Genomic DNA, 17,878 nt, shown 5'->3' on the forward strand with positions numbered 1-17,878 from the left:
ACGATAGCGCGACAATTTTAGGCCCACCTCACTCACCGTCGTCCCTTTGGTGCTAATGGAAGAAGTTTCATTGAAATCAGTTATTCACATTTTAAAGTTTAAATCTATCTCCTTGGGAGGGAGGATAAGGGGGTTGAGGAGGATGGAGTGGGGGGACGGGGAGGGGGAGGGGGTGGGGAGAGAGGGGGGAAGGGGAGGGAGAGGGGAGGAGAGGGTGCTGCACCAATACAGGAGAGGTTTGGGCCCAACGGGTCCACTTGGTCTAGTAAAGCATTAAATGTCATCAGTAGAGTGGGGGGAAATTAAAATCAGACAGGTAATAGATTTTATGATATTAATATTTGTGATGAGTATAGACAATAGACAATAGGTGCAGGAGTAGGCCATTCGGCCCTTCGAGCCAGCACCGCCATTCAATGTGATCATGGCTGATCGTTCTCAATCAGTACCCCGTTCCTGCCTTCTCCCTATACCCCCTGACTCCGCTATCCTTAAGAGCTCTATCTAGTATATATTATTGTTCACTGTGTGGTCTATCTCCCTATAAAATGTGAACATTTTCCACAATTACCAGAGATGAAAAGTTGTTCTTTTTCAGTAAGAATGTTATTTTCTCCACTTACTCTTCAAAGCTGTAGTTGGCCTGATTCTTCTAGATTGTATGGTCTTCCTACGAAGTATCGACAGACTCTGTGGAAGAGATGTCACATTTGTTAGAAATTAGTAATATTTTATATTATTTATTCATTTTTGGGGATCTGAGTATCACGAGAGTGGCCCGCATTAGTTGCCTAGCGCTCAATATCCTCGAGAGGTGCTAATGAGTCTGCTTCTTAAAACACCTTGTTGTTTATGCAACAAAGTCTGCGTCATAAACCAACCCCAATAAGAATCCTCTAATCTTTGAAGTTCACCTTGAAAAGAAAGCACGATACAGTAAACCCTCGTTATAATGGACCTTGGATGGGGAGGGGGCAGGGGGGAGGGGGCAGGGGGCGGGGGGAAATGGTGTGCGTTATTGCCGATTGTCCACTATAACAAAGAACTGCAGATGCTGGTTAATGCACACAAGGACACAAAGTGCTGGAGTAACTCAGCAGGTCAGGCAGGATCTCTGCAGAACGTGGCATGGATAGGTGATGTTTTGGCTTGGGATGCTACTTCAGACTCTCAGCCTGGAGCTGGGCCTACAATCCCAGTGTGTTGAGGGGAGGATGGACGGAGACATTGTCGTGGCCCGCGGGCGGAGGGAGTGCAGTGAGGGTCGGTGGTGGCGGGGGCAGGCGTGGCCTGGAGGCGGCTGAGGAAGCTGTATCGGCCAGGACCGCGGCAGTAGGCCCGGCTTGGAAGTGGACAGAGGTGGGGCCGCAGCCTGGTCTGGCAGTGACGGTCAGTAAGTCCGTCATCCATAACTGAAATCCATTATAAAGAGGACCATAAAAACCAGGGTTTACTGTACTCAGTTTAAGCCAATTGCCAATTGGAAAATCTGCTGTGACTCACACCTCCATTGGAACCAAGACCTCCCCAGGGATTTTCAGTGAAACGCTGTGTTTGTTGCTGATGGCTTCTTCCTTTGAGGATTCGACACGTGTTGTGTTTGAGTCTGATGTTTCACATGGAGACTTCATTACATAACATGCCTAAATGGAGAAAGGTTTAGAGTGTAACTGAATTGTCTAAAACTAAAGGGAACAGCTTTTCATAAGTTCAAAGTTCATAGTTCATAATATGGAAGCAGAATTATGCCATTCATCCCATCAAGTCCACTCCGCCATTCAATCATGGCTGATCTATCTCTCCCTCTCAACCCCATTCTCCTGCCTTCTCCCCATAACCCTTGACATCTGTACCAAACAAGAATCTTATTGTTTAGTTTGCCGCCCATTTCACAGGGGAAAGTAAAAGTACGGTGGCTGTAAATTGACATGTTGAAAGCAGATGCTGGTTTATACTGAAGATAGGCGCAAGTGCTGGAGTTACTCTGCAGGTCAGGCAGCATCTGTGGAGAAAAAGGAAGGATATCGTTTCGGATAGGAACCCTTCCTCAGACTGAAAGTAAAGGGGATGGAACTTTAGATTGGAAAAGGCCGGAACAAATCAGGGCTGGCAACAGATGACCGAGGAAGGGTGGAGCACATAATGGCCCATCGTTGGCTGGGGAAGAGGTGATAACGAAGGGAAACAAGGATACGAACAGTGGGACTAGTGGGGTGACTAGTGGGGGGGGGGAGGAGGAGATGGACTGCCAGGGTTACTTGAAATTAGAGAAATCAAGGTTCATACTGCTGGGTCGTAAGCTCCAAAATCTGTCAACAGGTTCCTGATGTGAAAGGGGAGACCAGTTCTCATGGTGGGAGGAAGATGGGACTGTGGTCCCCTGTGGGAGTTGGTGTTTGGAGAGAGTAGGGTGTGGATTCCATGGGGCAGGTGTGTGGCAGGGCTGAGGTGGGAAAGGGCAGTGTGGCAGGGATGGAAGAGAAGTTCCAGGACAGGGTGGAGAGGTTGGGACCATTGCAGTCATCAAGCAGACAGAGTCTAAAGAAATAATGATTTATGAAATGTCTTTTACATCATTTATGTCATTAGCAACACTTACAAGCTTCTGCTGAGCGATGGCCAAGTCCTTCAGAACATGGTCCACAATGTGGTTGATCACAGCAGCAGTAACGCCGAGCTTCACTTCACTGTGACAACACAGAACAGAGACCATTCGTTATTTACACATCATCGTGATGCTTCAATATCTCACTTTAAATCCTAACTCGCAGTAGATTCTAGAAATAAGCAGAGGTTGCCGTTTCTAATCCCGATTCTCTTTCTCTGACGTTTTTAAACTAATTATAATTAAACAGCAAAAGCACAGGAGAAATATTGGAGAAATTGAGCAGAATGGGAAGCCTCTGTGGAGAGACAGTTAATACTTTCTTTCAGAACTGGAATCAGACTTGACAATAGTCTTCAAACATTGTGTGTAAGAAGGAACTGCAGACGCTGGTTTACACCAAAGATAGACACAACATGCTGGTGTAACTCAGCGGGTCAGGCAGCGCCTTTAGAGAAAAGGAATAGGCGATGTTTTGAGTCAAATCTGAAGAAGGGTCTCAACCCGAAACTATCAGAGGGAAGCTCCTCAGAGGGAAGCTGCCTGACTTCCTGAGCATTTCCAGTTTTTATTTCAGATTTCTGGCATCTGCCGTTGTTTATTTGCCAATGTCGTGTGCTAATAAACTCCACTGCATTCAGGAGGCATGGACACTCACAGTAAATCTAACACAGCCCGGACAAGGAGCGGATATTATTATTAATTCACGAGCTCCTCTCTGCGAAGACCTGCCATTTCAAGTTGGTGACACGCTAACATGGTCTGTACCCAAAAGATAAAACTGAACGAATGGTTTAACTTTTAATTCTGAAGTCAGCAGGGAGCAGACTGACTGGTCGCATCGCTGCCTGGTTCAGTAACTCGACCACCTAGAGGTGAAGGAAGTTACAGAGACACAGGTAGACACTGTCTGGCCCAACATACAGTAGGTACTGACCTTCCCATCATCCAGGGTATCTACAGGAGTCAGTCACTGCCTTAATAACACAGCGAATGTCATCCAAGACCCACACCAGCTTGACCACGTTCTCATTTTGCTACTTCCATCTGGAAGTAGGTACAGGAGCCTGAAAACCTTGACCACCAGGTTCAAGAACAGCTTCTTCCTGGAAAACTATCAGGCTCTAGAACACTACACAACATCAGCCTCAGCGACTGTCATCTCCTATGAACCTTGCCCTTGGATGCATTGGGGACTTTGGCGGGATGTTTTGTGCACTATTTGGTCACCTTGTATAACAGTTATGAATTTATTGTATTTTTGATGACTGTACATTATTAGTATTTATTCACAAAATGCTGGAGTAACTCAGCAGGTCAGGCAGCATCTCAGGAGAGAAGGAATGGGTGACGTTTCGGGTCGAGACCCTTCTTCAGACATTATTAGTGTGCTGTTGTGTTTACGGGACTGTTAAGCTGCAGCAAGGACGAATTCTATTGTATTGTCGTCGATACATATGACAATTAAATGCACTCGACTCTCGGAAGGAGGAATATCCAGACCTGAGTTTGTTCACGATCCCTAATCCTGTTTGGTCGATAATCATGCTTCTTGCAAAATTCCTGGGGTTGATGATTTTGTCGGTTACTTTGCTGATCAACTGTTCCTGCATGTTGACTTTCTGCACAAGACTGGGGCAGAGATTACTGGTGGACTTCATGAGGGACTGAATGAGGGCCTGAGGAAAATGGAGAAAATAAATTTACTTTGAAAAACATTCATTTTGAAGAAAGATTTCTTAACATATGTTTCCGATTTATCTTTGCCTTAACTTGAGATTATTTCTAGAACAGGATTCATTGTTCACAGTATCAAGTCGTCATCCATGTTTATGTTAATTAACCACCAAGTGGCGCCGTCAGCGATGGCAGCCTCGCCAACGGTCTGTCTGTTTTTTCATCTTTTTTGTTATTTTTGGTGTGTTTTAAAAGTCTGTGTTAATGTTCTCTTGTTTGTTTTATGTGGGGGTGGGGGAGGGGGCCGGGGGAAACTTTTTTTCAATCTCTTACCTTGCCGGAGATGCGATTGTTTTCCGGATCGTATCTCCGGTCGCTCTGCGGCCTAACATCATGGAGCTGGAGGCCTTGCTCGAGCCCCCCTGTGGGGCCTTGGACTTACCATCAGAGCATGCGTACAACCCCTTGCCTGGGTTCGACGCTCCAACGTGCGGATTCCAACATCGAGGAGCTCACAGTCTCGGGTAGAGACCGATGTCGGGAGGTTCCAGCCGCAGAGGGTTTCGACCAGCCCTGACCCGGGTCTGATCGCCCGGCGTGGGGGAGCTGAGATCCCCCCCCAGTGCACTAGCTTGATCGCCCCGACGAGGAGGGCCCACCGCCGGCTACGGGAGTCAAGATCATTCCGTCATCGGAAAGTTCGAGGCCCCCGACCGCGGGAGGACAAAGAAAGGAAGAGATTGAACTTTTTTTCCCCTTCCATCGCAGTGAGGAATGTGGAGGGTCACTGTGGTGGATGTTTATGTTAATGTGTATTTTGTGTGTTTTGTTGCTTTTTATTGCTATGACTGTACAGCAAATCAAATTCCTCATATGTTGCAAAACACGCTTGGCTAATAAAGTATGATTATGAGAGTGAATATGTCAAATCAATGAGCAATGCAGTTACTAAACTAAGGAAGTTCTTGGTTTAAGACACATGATCTCGGTTAGCAATAATATACATATAGTTCATCGAGTTGAAATGATATCAGTTCTTCTCTCAGTTCTTATAATCAGTCTTATAAGTCCTAAATATAACATTGGCACAATTACAAATCTATGCTTATTCATTATCGTTTCATGTGGTCAAAACTCAGAACAAAGTTGATGGAAGAATAGTAAGCCCATGGAAACACAGTCGCCTTGTCACCAACTCTCTGCAACTGTAAACTGCAGCAAATTTCCCTTCTGCTTTGCAGTCCTAGTCAAGATCAAAGTGCCAATGCTCAATCCTGCACCACCTTTGATTGGTCAGAATCGACCTGTTGTTCAGTACTCCCTGCTCAGAAAGGAGAGCCAGTTATCTTCTATTTTCCATTACTCAGCTTGGCCTTGCTGCTTTGAGAGACCTCTTACTGCAGATCTTGCTGGAGGAAGGGGCAAAACAAAGATCCGATTCATAATCACCCCCCAAATTCCGACAAACCGGAATTTTTGTGTCAGGATCAACATCCCAATCCTAAGGCAATAGGGCACGTGGCACATATGTATAGCTGCTGCCTTACAGCGCCAGAGACCTGGGTTTGATCCTGACTACGGGCACTGTCTGTACAGAGTTTGTACTTCCTCCCTGTGACCACGAGGGTTTTCTCCAGGTGCTCCGGTTTCCTCCCACATTCCAATACATGCAGGTTTGTAGGTTTATTGATTTCTGTAAATTGCCCCTCATGTGTAGAATGTGAAAGTGGGATAACGTAGAACTAGTGTCCCAGTGATCAATGGTCGATGCCAACTCACTAGTCCGAAGGGTCTGTCTCCACACTGTATCTCTAAATTAAACCAAACGACCTTCCCTTGAAGGATGTAGATTCGAGTTAGCATTCTCTTTAGATTTTGCTTCATGCCCAAAGAAAATCAACGAGCCACAGACAGAACACAACGAGCTGTAGCCAAATCCCCGGGATGCAGGACAGGAGGCTGTATTACAGGAGCCATACCAAGGATGCTGCCCCTTCACTGAGCAGGAGAACAAGTTACAATAGTAAGGCTGTTCTGACTCATCTCGAAAGCAGCAGACTAAGTTGTCGAGTCATGCACCAAGGAAAAAGGACCTTCAGGCCATCAACGTCATCAGTACATTGTGCAGAAGATATACAGCTCGTTCTTACCTGGATTTCCTCAATTATAGCTTGTGAGACCTCTTCAGCAGCTGACTCCAGCTTTCCCTGCACTCTCCTCACCAAAGGTATTGTGTTACCCATTTGATACATGGCTGGTAACACCTGTAATATAAGATGTATGAGATGGAAAGAAAGGAGAACAAAATTGAAGGTGATAAATAAGAATGTTTGTAACGGTAATAACAAAGAACAAATTTAAAGCTTGACTTTTAAGGTCTCGTAACATTGCCTCTCCATTTTGCATTTCTCCAACCTGGTTCAGAGAGTAGGGTTGCCAACTGTCCCGTATCAGCCGGGACATCCCGTATTTTGGGCTAAATTGGTTTGTCCCACACGGGACCGCCCTTGTCCCGTATTAGGCCCGGGGGGGTGCTGTAGGCCCGGACGCTATAGGTCTGGACAATGTAGGCCTGGACAGTGTAGGCCCGGACAGTGTAGGCACGGACAGTGTAGGCCTGGACAGTGTAGGTCCGGACAGTGTAGGTCTGGACAGTGTAGGCCCGGAGGCCCGGGCGCTGCCTGACAGAGGTTGCACAGCAACCCACCTCCCGGCCTGGGCGGCCGCCTTTGGTGGAGCGGGAGCACGTGGCCGTTGGCTGGGTGAGGTCGCGTGGGGCGGTGACGTCACCTTGTCCCGTATTTGGGAGTGAGATAGTTGGCAACCCTATCGGAGAGAGTGATGTTGAGAGATGGAAGTGTCAATGAGCACAAGTACCAAGATACAGCGATGCGAATGAACTTCAAGAGCAGAACGCACGGCAGTGACTTGATTGCTTTCAAAGTTGTTGGTTAGTTCGAATATGTGGGTGGTTCAGGATAGAAGCAGGCCACTCAGCCAAAGTACTCCAGTCACCTAGCCCATCGCACTATGAATGCAAGAGAATGACCTCTTTCATGCCCCAGCCAGCAAACTAGTAGTTGGAACCAACAGCCATCTTAGTAATTACCTCGTATCTCAAACACAGAACAACGTTAGCCCTCTGAGACTGTGTTTGCCATCCCCATGTGAAGCAACCCGATTCAACTTGCTTTTACTGACAACCCCTCCGGCTTTCTAATAAATGGGTCAAAAGTACGCAGACTCCAATGTACCGACAGTCCATCCCCTTCACACAAAGAATGACATGCATTTTACAAATGACTTTGTTAGACTAATCTTTATTTTTCAAAGTGGATAGAGGGGTAGTAAATTTCCCTGGTGTGGGACAAATAAAGGAATATATTATTATTATTATTATTATTAGTGGATCAGTATGTATTGTAAACTTGTTCATACATTAGAACAGAGCACGCATGAAGTTCTGGTCCTGGTCATAGATGGCCTGGCTACATGCTTAATTCTGTGACTATGTGCAATTGCAAAACCTAACGGTCTGAGGAAGGGTCTCGACCCGAAACGTCACCCATTCCTTCTCTCCAGAGATGCTGCCTGTCCCGCTGAGTTACTCCAGCATTTTGTATCTACCTTTGACTTAAACCAGCATCTGCAGTTCTAAATGCATCTATATCTATAAAACCCAAATGTTTGATGATATAAAATTTGCTGCCCTTTTATAACTGGCATCAGTAGATTCACTGCAATTCCTGTTCTCTCCAAGATAAAATGTTCATTAAATATTTCCCTGTATATTAATTCTTCATTTATATCCTGAAATGGCCACACTTTAACCAGGGCAGGCTTATGCTTTAAACTTGACCTAATCAATAATCTGCTTATTACAATCAAAGATAAAATTCATGATACAATGGAAAAAAATGTTTCAAGAATTTATTATAAAAATATATTTTATTCAGATGTTGGTCAGCGTGATAATTGAAACATTCTATGAAGTATACTTTGCAAATGTTGTTATTAAATCATATCAATGTCCACATTCCAGCACATAGAAAGATGTACAGTACTCTTAATTATTTAATAATTTTAAAAGCTAGCAGCCTTTCCATGGACTCACTGTGGTTAATGTCTTAGCATCCTTGATGATTTCTTCAGCAAATATTATATCTTCTCGCCTTTCCTTCACTGATTCATGGTTAATAATATGCAGATATTCCTGCACCTTTTCACACATACTGTCCACCATCTACACAAACAAGAAAACCAAGTCATTTTGCAATCGATTTATTGCTTGACAATAGATATTCATAAGACACAGGAGCAGAATTAGGCCATTCGGCCCATCACGTCTACTCCGCCATTCAATCATGGATGATCTATCTCTCCCACTCAACCCCATTCTCCTTCCTGCACCTCAATCTTTGAATTACCTTCCATATCTTTATTTGCTGGTATCATCATTTTAAGTCAGCATTTACTCTTGTAATTTTTTAATCTTAACATTTCCCATTTGGTTTAGCTTAGTTTATTATCACGTGTACCGATATATAGTGATAAGCCTTTAGTTGCATCCTATCCAGTCAGTGGATAGATTATACATCATTACAATTGTGCCATCCACAGTATAGAGATAGATCCAGGATAAAGGGAATAATATATAGTGCAAGATAAAGTCCAATTAAAGGTAGTCAGAGGGTCTCCAATGAGGTAGATGGTAACTCAGGACTGCTCTCTAGTTTGTGATAGGATAGTTCAGTTGCTTGATGACAGCCGGGAAGAAACTGTCCCTGAATCTGGAGGTGTGCGTTTTCACACCAGTACCTCTTGCCTGATGGGAGAGGGGAGAAGAGGGAATGGCCGGGTTGTGACTCGTGCTTGATCATTTTGGTGGCCTTTCTGAGGCAGCGTGAAGTGTAGATGGAGTCAATGGAAGGGAGGTTGGTTTGTGCGATGGTCTGGAAGGGAGGTTGGTTTGTCTGATGGTCTGGGATGCTGGCCTTGCCGAGGCAGCGTGAGGTGTAGATGGAGTCAATGGAAGGGAGGTTGGTTTGTGCGATGGTCTGGGCTGCTGGCCTTGCCGAGGCAGCGTGAGGTGTAGATGGAGTCAATGGAAGGGAGGTTGGTTTGTGCGATGGTCTGGGCTGCTGGCCTTGCCGAGGCAGCGTGAGGTGTAGATGGAGTCAATGGAAGGGATGTTGGTTTGTGCGATGGTCTGGGCTGCTGGCCTTGCTGAGGCAGCGTGAGGTGTAGATGGAGTCAATGGAAGGGATGTTGGTTTGTGCGATGGTCTGGGATGCATCCATAATTCCCTGCTATTTCTTGGGGAGAAATTCAACTTTGCAATGCCATTCCTCACAATGCAATTGCAAGTTCCATGAGGAAGTTTTCTGAACCACCTTTACAACTCTATTAACATGTTAATACAAAATAAACTTTATATTCAGTAACTCACGAAGGATGATATTCTTCAATTACTAGCATTAATACAAACTTAAGAAAAATAAATTTACAAATTCAGCTTTAACTTAAATTTGCCCTCAGTTTTACAATGTAATCTTAGATTGCATAGATATGGAAATGATAATATTAAAATTAGCCGCAGCATTAGATTTTAATTTCCATGAACGATGATGGAAAGGAAAACAACTGGATATTTTTCTCCAGTCCAGCTCACTGTTCATCATTGCTAATAATAAAAGCTGACTTTCCCCATTGGTAATGAAAATCTTCCTACTTGTTGAGTGGAACTAGTTACAATTCTCTCTTGCAGTCGGAACGCGTGCTCTGGAGAAACCTTTCTCATCTGATTGTTCCGGAGGAGATGGGATTGTATCTGGAATTCAAGAATTGACCATTAAAGTTTCACATCTTGTACAGTTCCAAACCAGAGTACCGAATCAGAGACGCAACATTACCAGAGGTTGCTGGGAGACCTGCTGGAAGTATGTAAAATGGAGAGCGGCGTAGATTGGGTGGAGAGTCAGGACCTTTTTCCCCAGGATGAAAAAATCAAATACTAGAGGGCATAGTTTAGTTTAATTCAATTTATAGTGTGGAAACAGGCCCAGCGGCCCACCGAGTCCACATCGACCAACGAGTCCACATCGACCAACGATTCCCGCACAACAGCACTGTCGTACACACTAGGAACAATTTATAATTTTTACCAAATTAACCTACAAACTGTGCATCTTTGGAATGTGAGACGAAACCGGAGTATCCAGGGAAAACCCACGCGGTCACGGGGAGAACGTACAAACTCCGTGCAGACAGCACCGGTGGTCAGGGTCGAACTCAGGTCTCTGGCGCTGTAAGGCAGCAACTCTACCTCTGCGCCACCGTGCCGCTCATTAGCTTCAAGGTGAAAGGGGCAACGTTTAAAGGAGATGTGCGAGGAAACTGTTTTTTTACACACAATTGGTGATGAGTTTGGCCAATTTCCACCACCACCTGGAATGGTGGGACAAGGTGACATCACCGCCCCGCGCCCCACGTGACCTCACCCAGCCAGCGGCCACGTGCTCCCGCTCCACCAATGGCGGCCCCCCGGGCTGGGGGCCGGGTTGCTACGCAACCTCCGTTAGGCGCCGTCCGGGCCTACACTGTTCGGGCCTACAGTGTCCGGGCCTACAGTGTCCGGGCCTACATCGCCGTCCGGGCCTAATAAGGGACAAGGGTGGTCCCAGACGGGACAAATTAATTTAGCACAAAATACGGGATGTCCTGGCTAATACGGGGCAGCTGGCAACCCTAATAGTGGGCCGAAGGGCCTGTTCCTGGGCTGTACTGATCTACTTTCTTTCCATTTAGCCGTGTTGTCCATCACATCGACTGCCTTTACCTTCTGCAGAGCTTCCTCGGTTTTCTCTGGATTGCTCCGACAAGCCTGAGAGACATCACTCATAGGTAAAGGCATCGACCTTAGTGTATAATTCCTGAAATCAATCAAAACAGCTGCAGGAATGACTGATCAATCATGATTAAAATCACAAAATTACAATTGAAAGCAGTGGGAGGTTGTCTTTCAGACAATGGAACTGTCATTTTTAATCTTGAATCTTTTACCAACTTATATCAGATGTCAGAGTCCAGAAATTTACTTTCATTATTTTACACCGGATATTTTAAAATTCAATTTGATTTAGTATGTAGCTCAGATTAGCAGATGAGCGATTGAATTAACATCTATAATCATAGGAATCTCGAACTGTGGAGTCACCTTCTCAAAAATAAGGTTCGGGACATTTAGCCTTCTTTATCCTTGGGTGCTGTGAAGGGTCAGTTATTGATTGCATTCAAAACAGAGATCAATATATTCTGGATATTAAAGGAATCAGGGAACTTAAGGATAGGGCAGGAAAATGGTGCCTAAAAGAAGTTTGGCCAATTTCATATTTACATTCCATGTTTTCTTATATGAAACAGGCAAGAACACATTGAATGGTGGGTGAGGTTTGAGAGAATGAATGTCCAATTCCTGCTCTGAATAACTGGGTCCCGACCCACAACACCATCCATCCATTCCCTCCACAGATGCTGCCTGACCTGCTGAGTTCCTCCAGCACTTTGTACTTTGCTCAACATTCCAGCATCTGCAGTTCACATATGTATGAGTGTGTGTGTGTGTGTGTGTGTGTGTGTATATATATATATATATATATATATATATATACACACACATATATATATATATACATACACATATGTAGGTAGACACAAAATGCTGGAGTAACTCAGCGGGATAGGCAACATTTCTGGAGAGAAGGAATGGGTGACGTTTCGGGTCAAGACCCTTCTTCAGACGCGAAAGGTCGCCCATTCCTTCTCTCCACAGATGCTGCCTGACCCGTTGAGTTACTCCAGCATTTTGTGTCTACCTTCGATTTAAACCAGCACCTGCTGTTCTTTCCTATATACATGTGTGTGTGTGCGTGTGTGTGTGTGTGTGTGTGTGCGCGTGTGTGTGTGTATGTGTGTGTGCGTGTATGTGTGTGTGCGTGTGTGTGTGTGTGCGTGTGTGTGTGTGTATGTGTGTGTGCGTGTGTGTGTGTGTGTGTGTGTGTGTGTGTGTGTGTGTGTGTGTGCGCGTGTGTATGTGTGTGCGTGTGTGTGCGTATGTGTGTGTGTGTGTATATATAATATAGATGCATTTGTGAGTGTGTATATATACTGTATACACACAGTGAACTTTTGTTTTCTTGTATATTATATTGTTTGCAGTGTTTACATATTCTGTTGTGCTGCTGCAAGTAAGACTTTAATTGTTCTGACTGGGACGTATGTCAATAATAAAATCTTGCACATCAGAATGCCTCAATTCAAAGGATGGCAAATCCCTTCGAAGATGCTTGCCCTACTCTACACGTGAATTTTTGATTAGTTTCTATCTGCTCACAAAAAAAAACTGTCGTCCTTTAAAATGGTATCACGGAATTCAATGTCCCAGAAGACCATTATGCCCAGTATATTATTCCACCGTTACCTCTCCAGAGACCGAGCCACATCCAGGAATCCCACCGCTGTCGTGTTATTTCGGTCCCAGATCACCGTCCTGTCGTTGGGAAATCAAAATTGCCGTGAACTGTCTTACATCGGCACGGCAATGTCTTTATCACAACTGTGAGTGGAGAATGTTCAACCACGTCACAGTTAGAACGAGGCACAGTGTTAGAGTTGCTGCCCCACAGCGCCGGACACCCGGGTTCCATCCTACCACAGATGCTGTCTGTTACGGAGTTTGTACATTCTCCCTGTGACAGCATGGCTTTCCTCCCACATCCCAAAGTCGTCCAGGTTTTGCAGGTCAATTGGCTTTTGTAAATTGTCCCCAGAGTGTCGGATAGAACTAGTGCGCAGGTGATTGTGGTCGGCACGGACTTGGTGGGATGAAGGGCCTGTTCTCGGTGTATCTTTAAAACTAAATACTAAACATAATTTACACTATATCTACATGATAACTGATTATAAAAATAATTATTCTGGAACATCATCTTGAGTTTTACATTGAAATGTTAAATAGTCACACTGCACAGAAACAGGAACTTCTGTCCACCTTATCCACCCCCCCATGCACATATGTCCACTAATCCCATTTATCCACATTAAATCCTTGCTCTTCTATTCCTTGGTGCTTCACGTTCTTGTTTAGATGTAAAACTATCTGCCCCCACCATGTATTCAGGCAGCATATTCCATCCTCTATGTTAAAAGTTTCCCTCAAATCTCCTCTTAATCTCACTTTAAACGTCTGCTCTTTTGTATTAAACAGCCTCACCATGTGTTGGAAAATGGAGACATCCTACTTAGGCTTTGCACTGTCCTGGGAACCTTCCTGAAATTTGATAAATTCATGGACAGCAAAATGCCCGAGAGGGTTATTTAAACAATTCAAGGTTGCTTCAAACTCTGGAACTAAATTATATGTGACAACTGCTTGGTGGGATTCTCAGAATTCTCATAATAAGCTTGAGAGAAAAAGAAACAAATTGCCGTAGAACATCGAGTGTAGAAATAAACCCTTTGGCCCGATTAGCTGATGTTGACCACATGCCCATCTAAGCTCAACCCATTTGCATGCATTTGATCCATTTCCCTCACAGCATTTGCTGTTCTTGTATTCACAGAAGAATATGCACTGTCCTTAGTTAGTGGCTTTATAAATTGAGATGTTACTCTGAAGTGGCCGAACAAGGAATAAGTAAAGCACACTACAACGGAATAAATGAAAAGAAAAGAAAAACGTCCTTTTCAAAGAGTAATAATTGTGTTGATAATCACATAGTTTGTTGAACGAGGATTAATTTTTTGACATTGCCAAATGATATAGTCAATGTATGTTCAACATTTGCAATACATCCTTCCCTCCTCTACTGACAGTACATGATAGTATCGGTCAACACTACTATTGAAATATAAAACAACTATTGTAAATTACATTCTAAAGGTTCATTTTGATTACATTTTGATTGCTCCACTTCTAAAGCAGCACGCAGACTATGGTCTCTGGAGATTTATTACTTTTTCTTTCTTGTTCATCGTGAGGTGTGTCATTTTTATTTCATTCATGAGTTCCTTTAGAAAGTTAGATGTTGCTTGCAGCAAAACCATGCTCAAGATGAAGATTTATGTTTTCAGGCAGTTTTACACTGCTATACAAACAATAAGATGCAGAAGAACTATTTCGTACCAATCTCAGTTAATGGTCCATGTGGTGTCAACTCTTGGTGAAGAGGGCTAACTCATATTACATGAGAATCAACACTTACCCAAGGGTAGTATTGATCTGCAAAGCTTTGGCCAACATCTTTGCTCCAATGTCTCCCATGGCATTTCCACTAATATCAACTTCCTTCAAGCACGTGTTGTTGCCCAGTGCATTAATGAGAATATTCGCTCCAGACTTTAATCGTGAATCAGCAATTGACAGTGATTGCAGAGGCTGGAAAGAAAAGAAATAGATTTTTTTTTTAAATACTACCTTGTAAAATGTGCAATTTCCACAATTTCTTCCTTGCTCCTTCTTTATTTCCACGCACCATTCATAATTCAGCTCTAAAATGGGAAACAAATGGCTGTTGAGTAGTTCAACTAGTTTTACTCTGTGGCAAAAGGAAAGAGTTACTTCCAGGAGCCTTCTTGTCCATGTGCTTCCTCCTGCTGGGATTTGGAGATTTGCTCTGCGAGGAATAAACATAGGAAATAGGTGCAGGAGGAGGCCATTTGGTCCTTCGAGCCAGCACCACCATTCCTTGTGATCATGGCTAATCATCATAACCCGTGCCTGCCTTCTCCCCGTATACCTTGATTCCACTAGCCCCTAGAGCTCTATCCAACTCTCTTTTAAATTCATCCAGTGAATTGGCCTCTACTGCCTTCTGTGGCAGAGATCTGAGCAGCAAGACCTGTCTCACAACTCCCAAGAGTTCCACATCACTGTAACAAGCAAATCCTGACTGTTTTCTTCATTAGTCTATAAATTGCTCCTAAAATTGATTTCCAAGCTGTCAGAATTTGAAATAACTCAGGAACTAACAAAATAATTTTGATACGTGAATTGTCAAATCGGTTTCATTTGGGTTTCCCCATATACAGAATTCCCACCCCTCGAGTATCTTGTTGGAAGATATTGTGAACACACAACTAGAATTTTTCACTGAAGACCCCACTATTTTTCCAAAGTGGCTTTCCTTTTGTGATAGTATATGGGTTGCTACAGAAAATCAGGCATGTTGGACTTAGCTGACAGATGGTTGACGGACAGAACTCCTATGTTACCCGGGGACAGGTGGTAAAACTGCCCGGTGGCACAGCGGTAGAGTTTCTGCCTTACAGCGCCAGAGACCCAGGTTTGATCCTGGCAATGGGTGCTGTCTGTTTGGAGTTTGTACGTTCTCCCCGTGACCTGCATGGGTTTTCTCCGGGTGCTCTGGTTTCTTCCCACAAGCCTGAGACGTACAGGTTTCTAGGTTAATTGGCTTTGGAAAAATTGTAAATTTTCTCTAGTGTGTGAAGGATAATGTTAGTGTGCGTGGTGACCGCTTGTCGGCGCGGACTCGGTGGCTGAAGGGCCTGTTTCCGCGTTGTATCTCTACCCTAAACCAAACCAAACCAAACAGACTGCCTTGCTCGTTTTCCTTGCTTTTCACCAAGGTCTCTCACTTCCACAACTCATAAAAGATCTGTCTGTTTTTGTCAGGTTTTGTTTTCCTCCACCAAGATCCCTTGTCTTGCAATTTTCTAGTTTTATTTAGTCAAGTTAAGTTCATTGTCACGTGTACCGAGGTACAGTGAAAAGCTTTTGTTGTGTGCCAACCAGTCAGCGGAAAGACAATACATGATGAATCGATGAATCGAGCCGTCCACAGTGTACAGATCCATGAAAACGGGAATAATGTGAATAACGTTTAGTGCAAGATAAAGCCAATAAAATTTAATTTTATTATCAGATAAAATAGCCAAAGGTGAAAATACTTACACATTCTTCATCCTGGATAAGTTGGACAATCCTGTGAAGAACATCAGCCAAGACTCTGAAAGTATTAGCACGAAACGTAGACCGTTAACTCATGTGATCAGTAAGCCTTCTTTAAAAAATGAGAGGTAAACACGTGACGATGCCTGTCCTTACTTTGACTTGATATTGAAGTTTTTGCCGAGTGAGACGTGTCGGATGGATTTGCTTCTCCCGAGAGACAACACCAAGGTCACCATGTCCGAGTCAAACCCTGCAAGACAGAAAACGAAGTAAGTATCGTCAACCCTTTGTGTCGGTCGGCGTGTATCTGAAGAAAGTCGCCTACCGTTGTCGGAGATATCCAGACTACGGATGCTGCTGACATCGGCAATGTGATCCTGGATCAGCTGAGCTCCAGCTGATCTCAACTGCACGAGAAGACAAAGGGAAGAGTCTCCTTTAAAGCACCACACATCAATAGACATACAAGGTAGACACAAAACGCTGGAGTAACTCAGCGGGTCAGGCAGCATCTTGGGAGAGAAGGAATGGGTGACGTTTCGGGTCGAGACCCTTCATCAGTCTTACACACCCAGGAACACGATAAAATTAAGTTTGCCAAGCTTGGCAGCTTTTAGATTTTAGACTCCAGGAAGACACAGCATGGAAACAGGCCCTTCGGCCCACCGAGTACATGTTGACCAGCGCTCACCCCACTGCGCTAGAACTATACTTCACACTAGGGACAATTTACAATTTTACCGAAGCCAATTAACCGACAAACCTGCATGTGTTTGGAATGTGGGAGGAAACCGGAGCACCCGGAGAAAGCCCACGCTGTCACGGGGAGAACGTACAAACTCCGCACAGACAGCACCCGTGGTCAGGAAGGACCCCAGGGTCTGTGGCGCTGTGAGGCAGTAACTCTGCCGCTGAGCCACCCAGGTGAAGGCCCTCCATCACTATTGTAGTAATAATGGCTTTAGCTTCCTGCCAACCTGGTGGCAGGCTGCACAAGAGAAAGTCATGTTGTAACATAAAAAGATTGTCACTGCTGATTAAACAGCGTTTATATTACTCCAACCAAACATTTACACAGTTTGCTTTTGCAGATTATTAATAAACATGCAATAAATTCCAGTTCTATTGTTTTGTTAGAAAGCCAATGTTCACCTTCATCCACCTGGCCTCCACTTCCTTTGAGATGAAACAGGATGGCTAGTTTAGCATTTGCTTTAATGCCCATGAGTTTCTCTTTTACTTCTATGCGTTGAAATAAAAGTTATGAATTGGGAATGAATAGTGCAGATGTTGGAAAGACTTTACATGACAAAGTATTGAGAACGATTGTGCTGCATCATGATGATAGACAAGGCTCTCTGCTTCTCACCTCACAGCTGCTGAGGTCCAGGTGCACATCACAGATGCGAGTGTTGCAGGCCAAGCTTTGAAGAATCACTCTGTGGAGTTGAACAATAAAGAGTATCAGCAAAGCAAATTGCCAAGCAATGAATGAGGGAACCAAATGCTGTCTCAAGGGCTTCATGAGTGCCTTTGGCTTGGCTTGGTTTCACATTTATGGCCCTTTTTATTGTGTAGTTCTCAGCACTACAGGACATGCTGTCCAACCTGCCTCTGGTTCACCT

General features: G+C 44.3%; 1 protein-coding gene across 1 annotated transcript in view; it reads right to left on the reverse strand.

Moving 5' to 3' along the window:
* The window catches only part of carmil2 (capping protein regulator and myosin 1 linker 2), a 77,047-nt gene that overhangs the window by 23,206 nt on the left and 35,963 nt on the right, over window positions 1-17,878 (reverse strand). The window contains exons 14-27 of the mRNA XM_078400342.1: window positions 17,623-17,692; window positions 16,579-16,660; window positions 16,407-16,503; window positions 16,254-16,308; window positions 14,545-14,717; window positions 12,762-12,830; window positions 11,121-11,214; window positions 10,014-10,112; window positions 8,397-8,525; window positions 6,433-6,546; window positions 4,109-4,284; window positions 2,600-2,687; window positions 1,506-1,643; window positions 624-690 (exon numbers count right to left, since the gene is read on the reverse strand). Coding sequence (XP_078256468.1) covers window positions 624-690; window positions 1,506-1,643; window positions 2,600-2,687; window positions 4,109-4,284; window positions 6,433-6,546; window positions 8,397-8,525; window positions 10,014-10,112; window positions 11,121-11,214; window positions 12,762-12,830; window positions 14,545-14,717; window positions 16,254-16,308; window positions 16,407-16,503; window positions 16,579-16,660; window positions 17,623-17,692 — 1,451 coding nt within the window. The remainder of the gene's footprint in view (window positions 1-623; window positions 691-1,505; window positions 1,644-2,599; window positions 2,688-4,108; window positions 4,285-6,432; window positions 6,547-8,396; window positions 8,526-10,013; window positions 10,113-11,120; window positions 11,215-12,761; window positions 12,831-14,544; window positions 14,718-16,253; window positions 16,309-16,406; window positions 16,504-16,578; window positions 16,661-17,622; window positions 17,693-17,878) is intronic.

Source organism: Rhinoraja longicauda, chromosome 6 (assembly GCF_053455715.1).
Source record: "Rhinoraja longicauda isolate Sanriku21f chromosome 6, sRhiLon1.1, whole genome shotgun sequence".
NCBI lineage: Eukaryota > Metazoa > Chordata > Chondrichthyes > Rajiformes > Arhynchobatidae > Rhinoraja > Rhinoraja longicauda.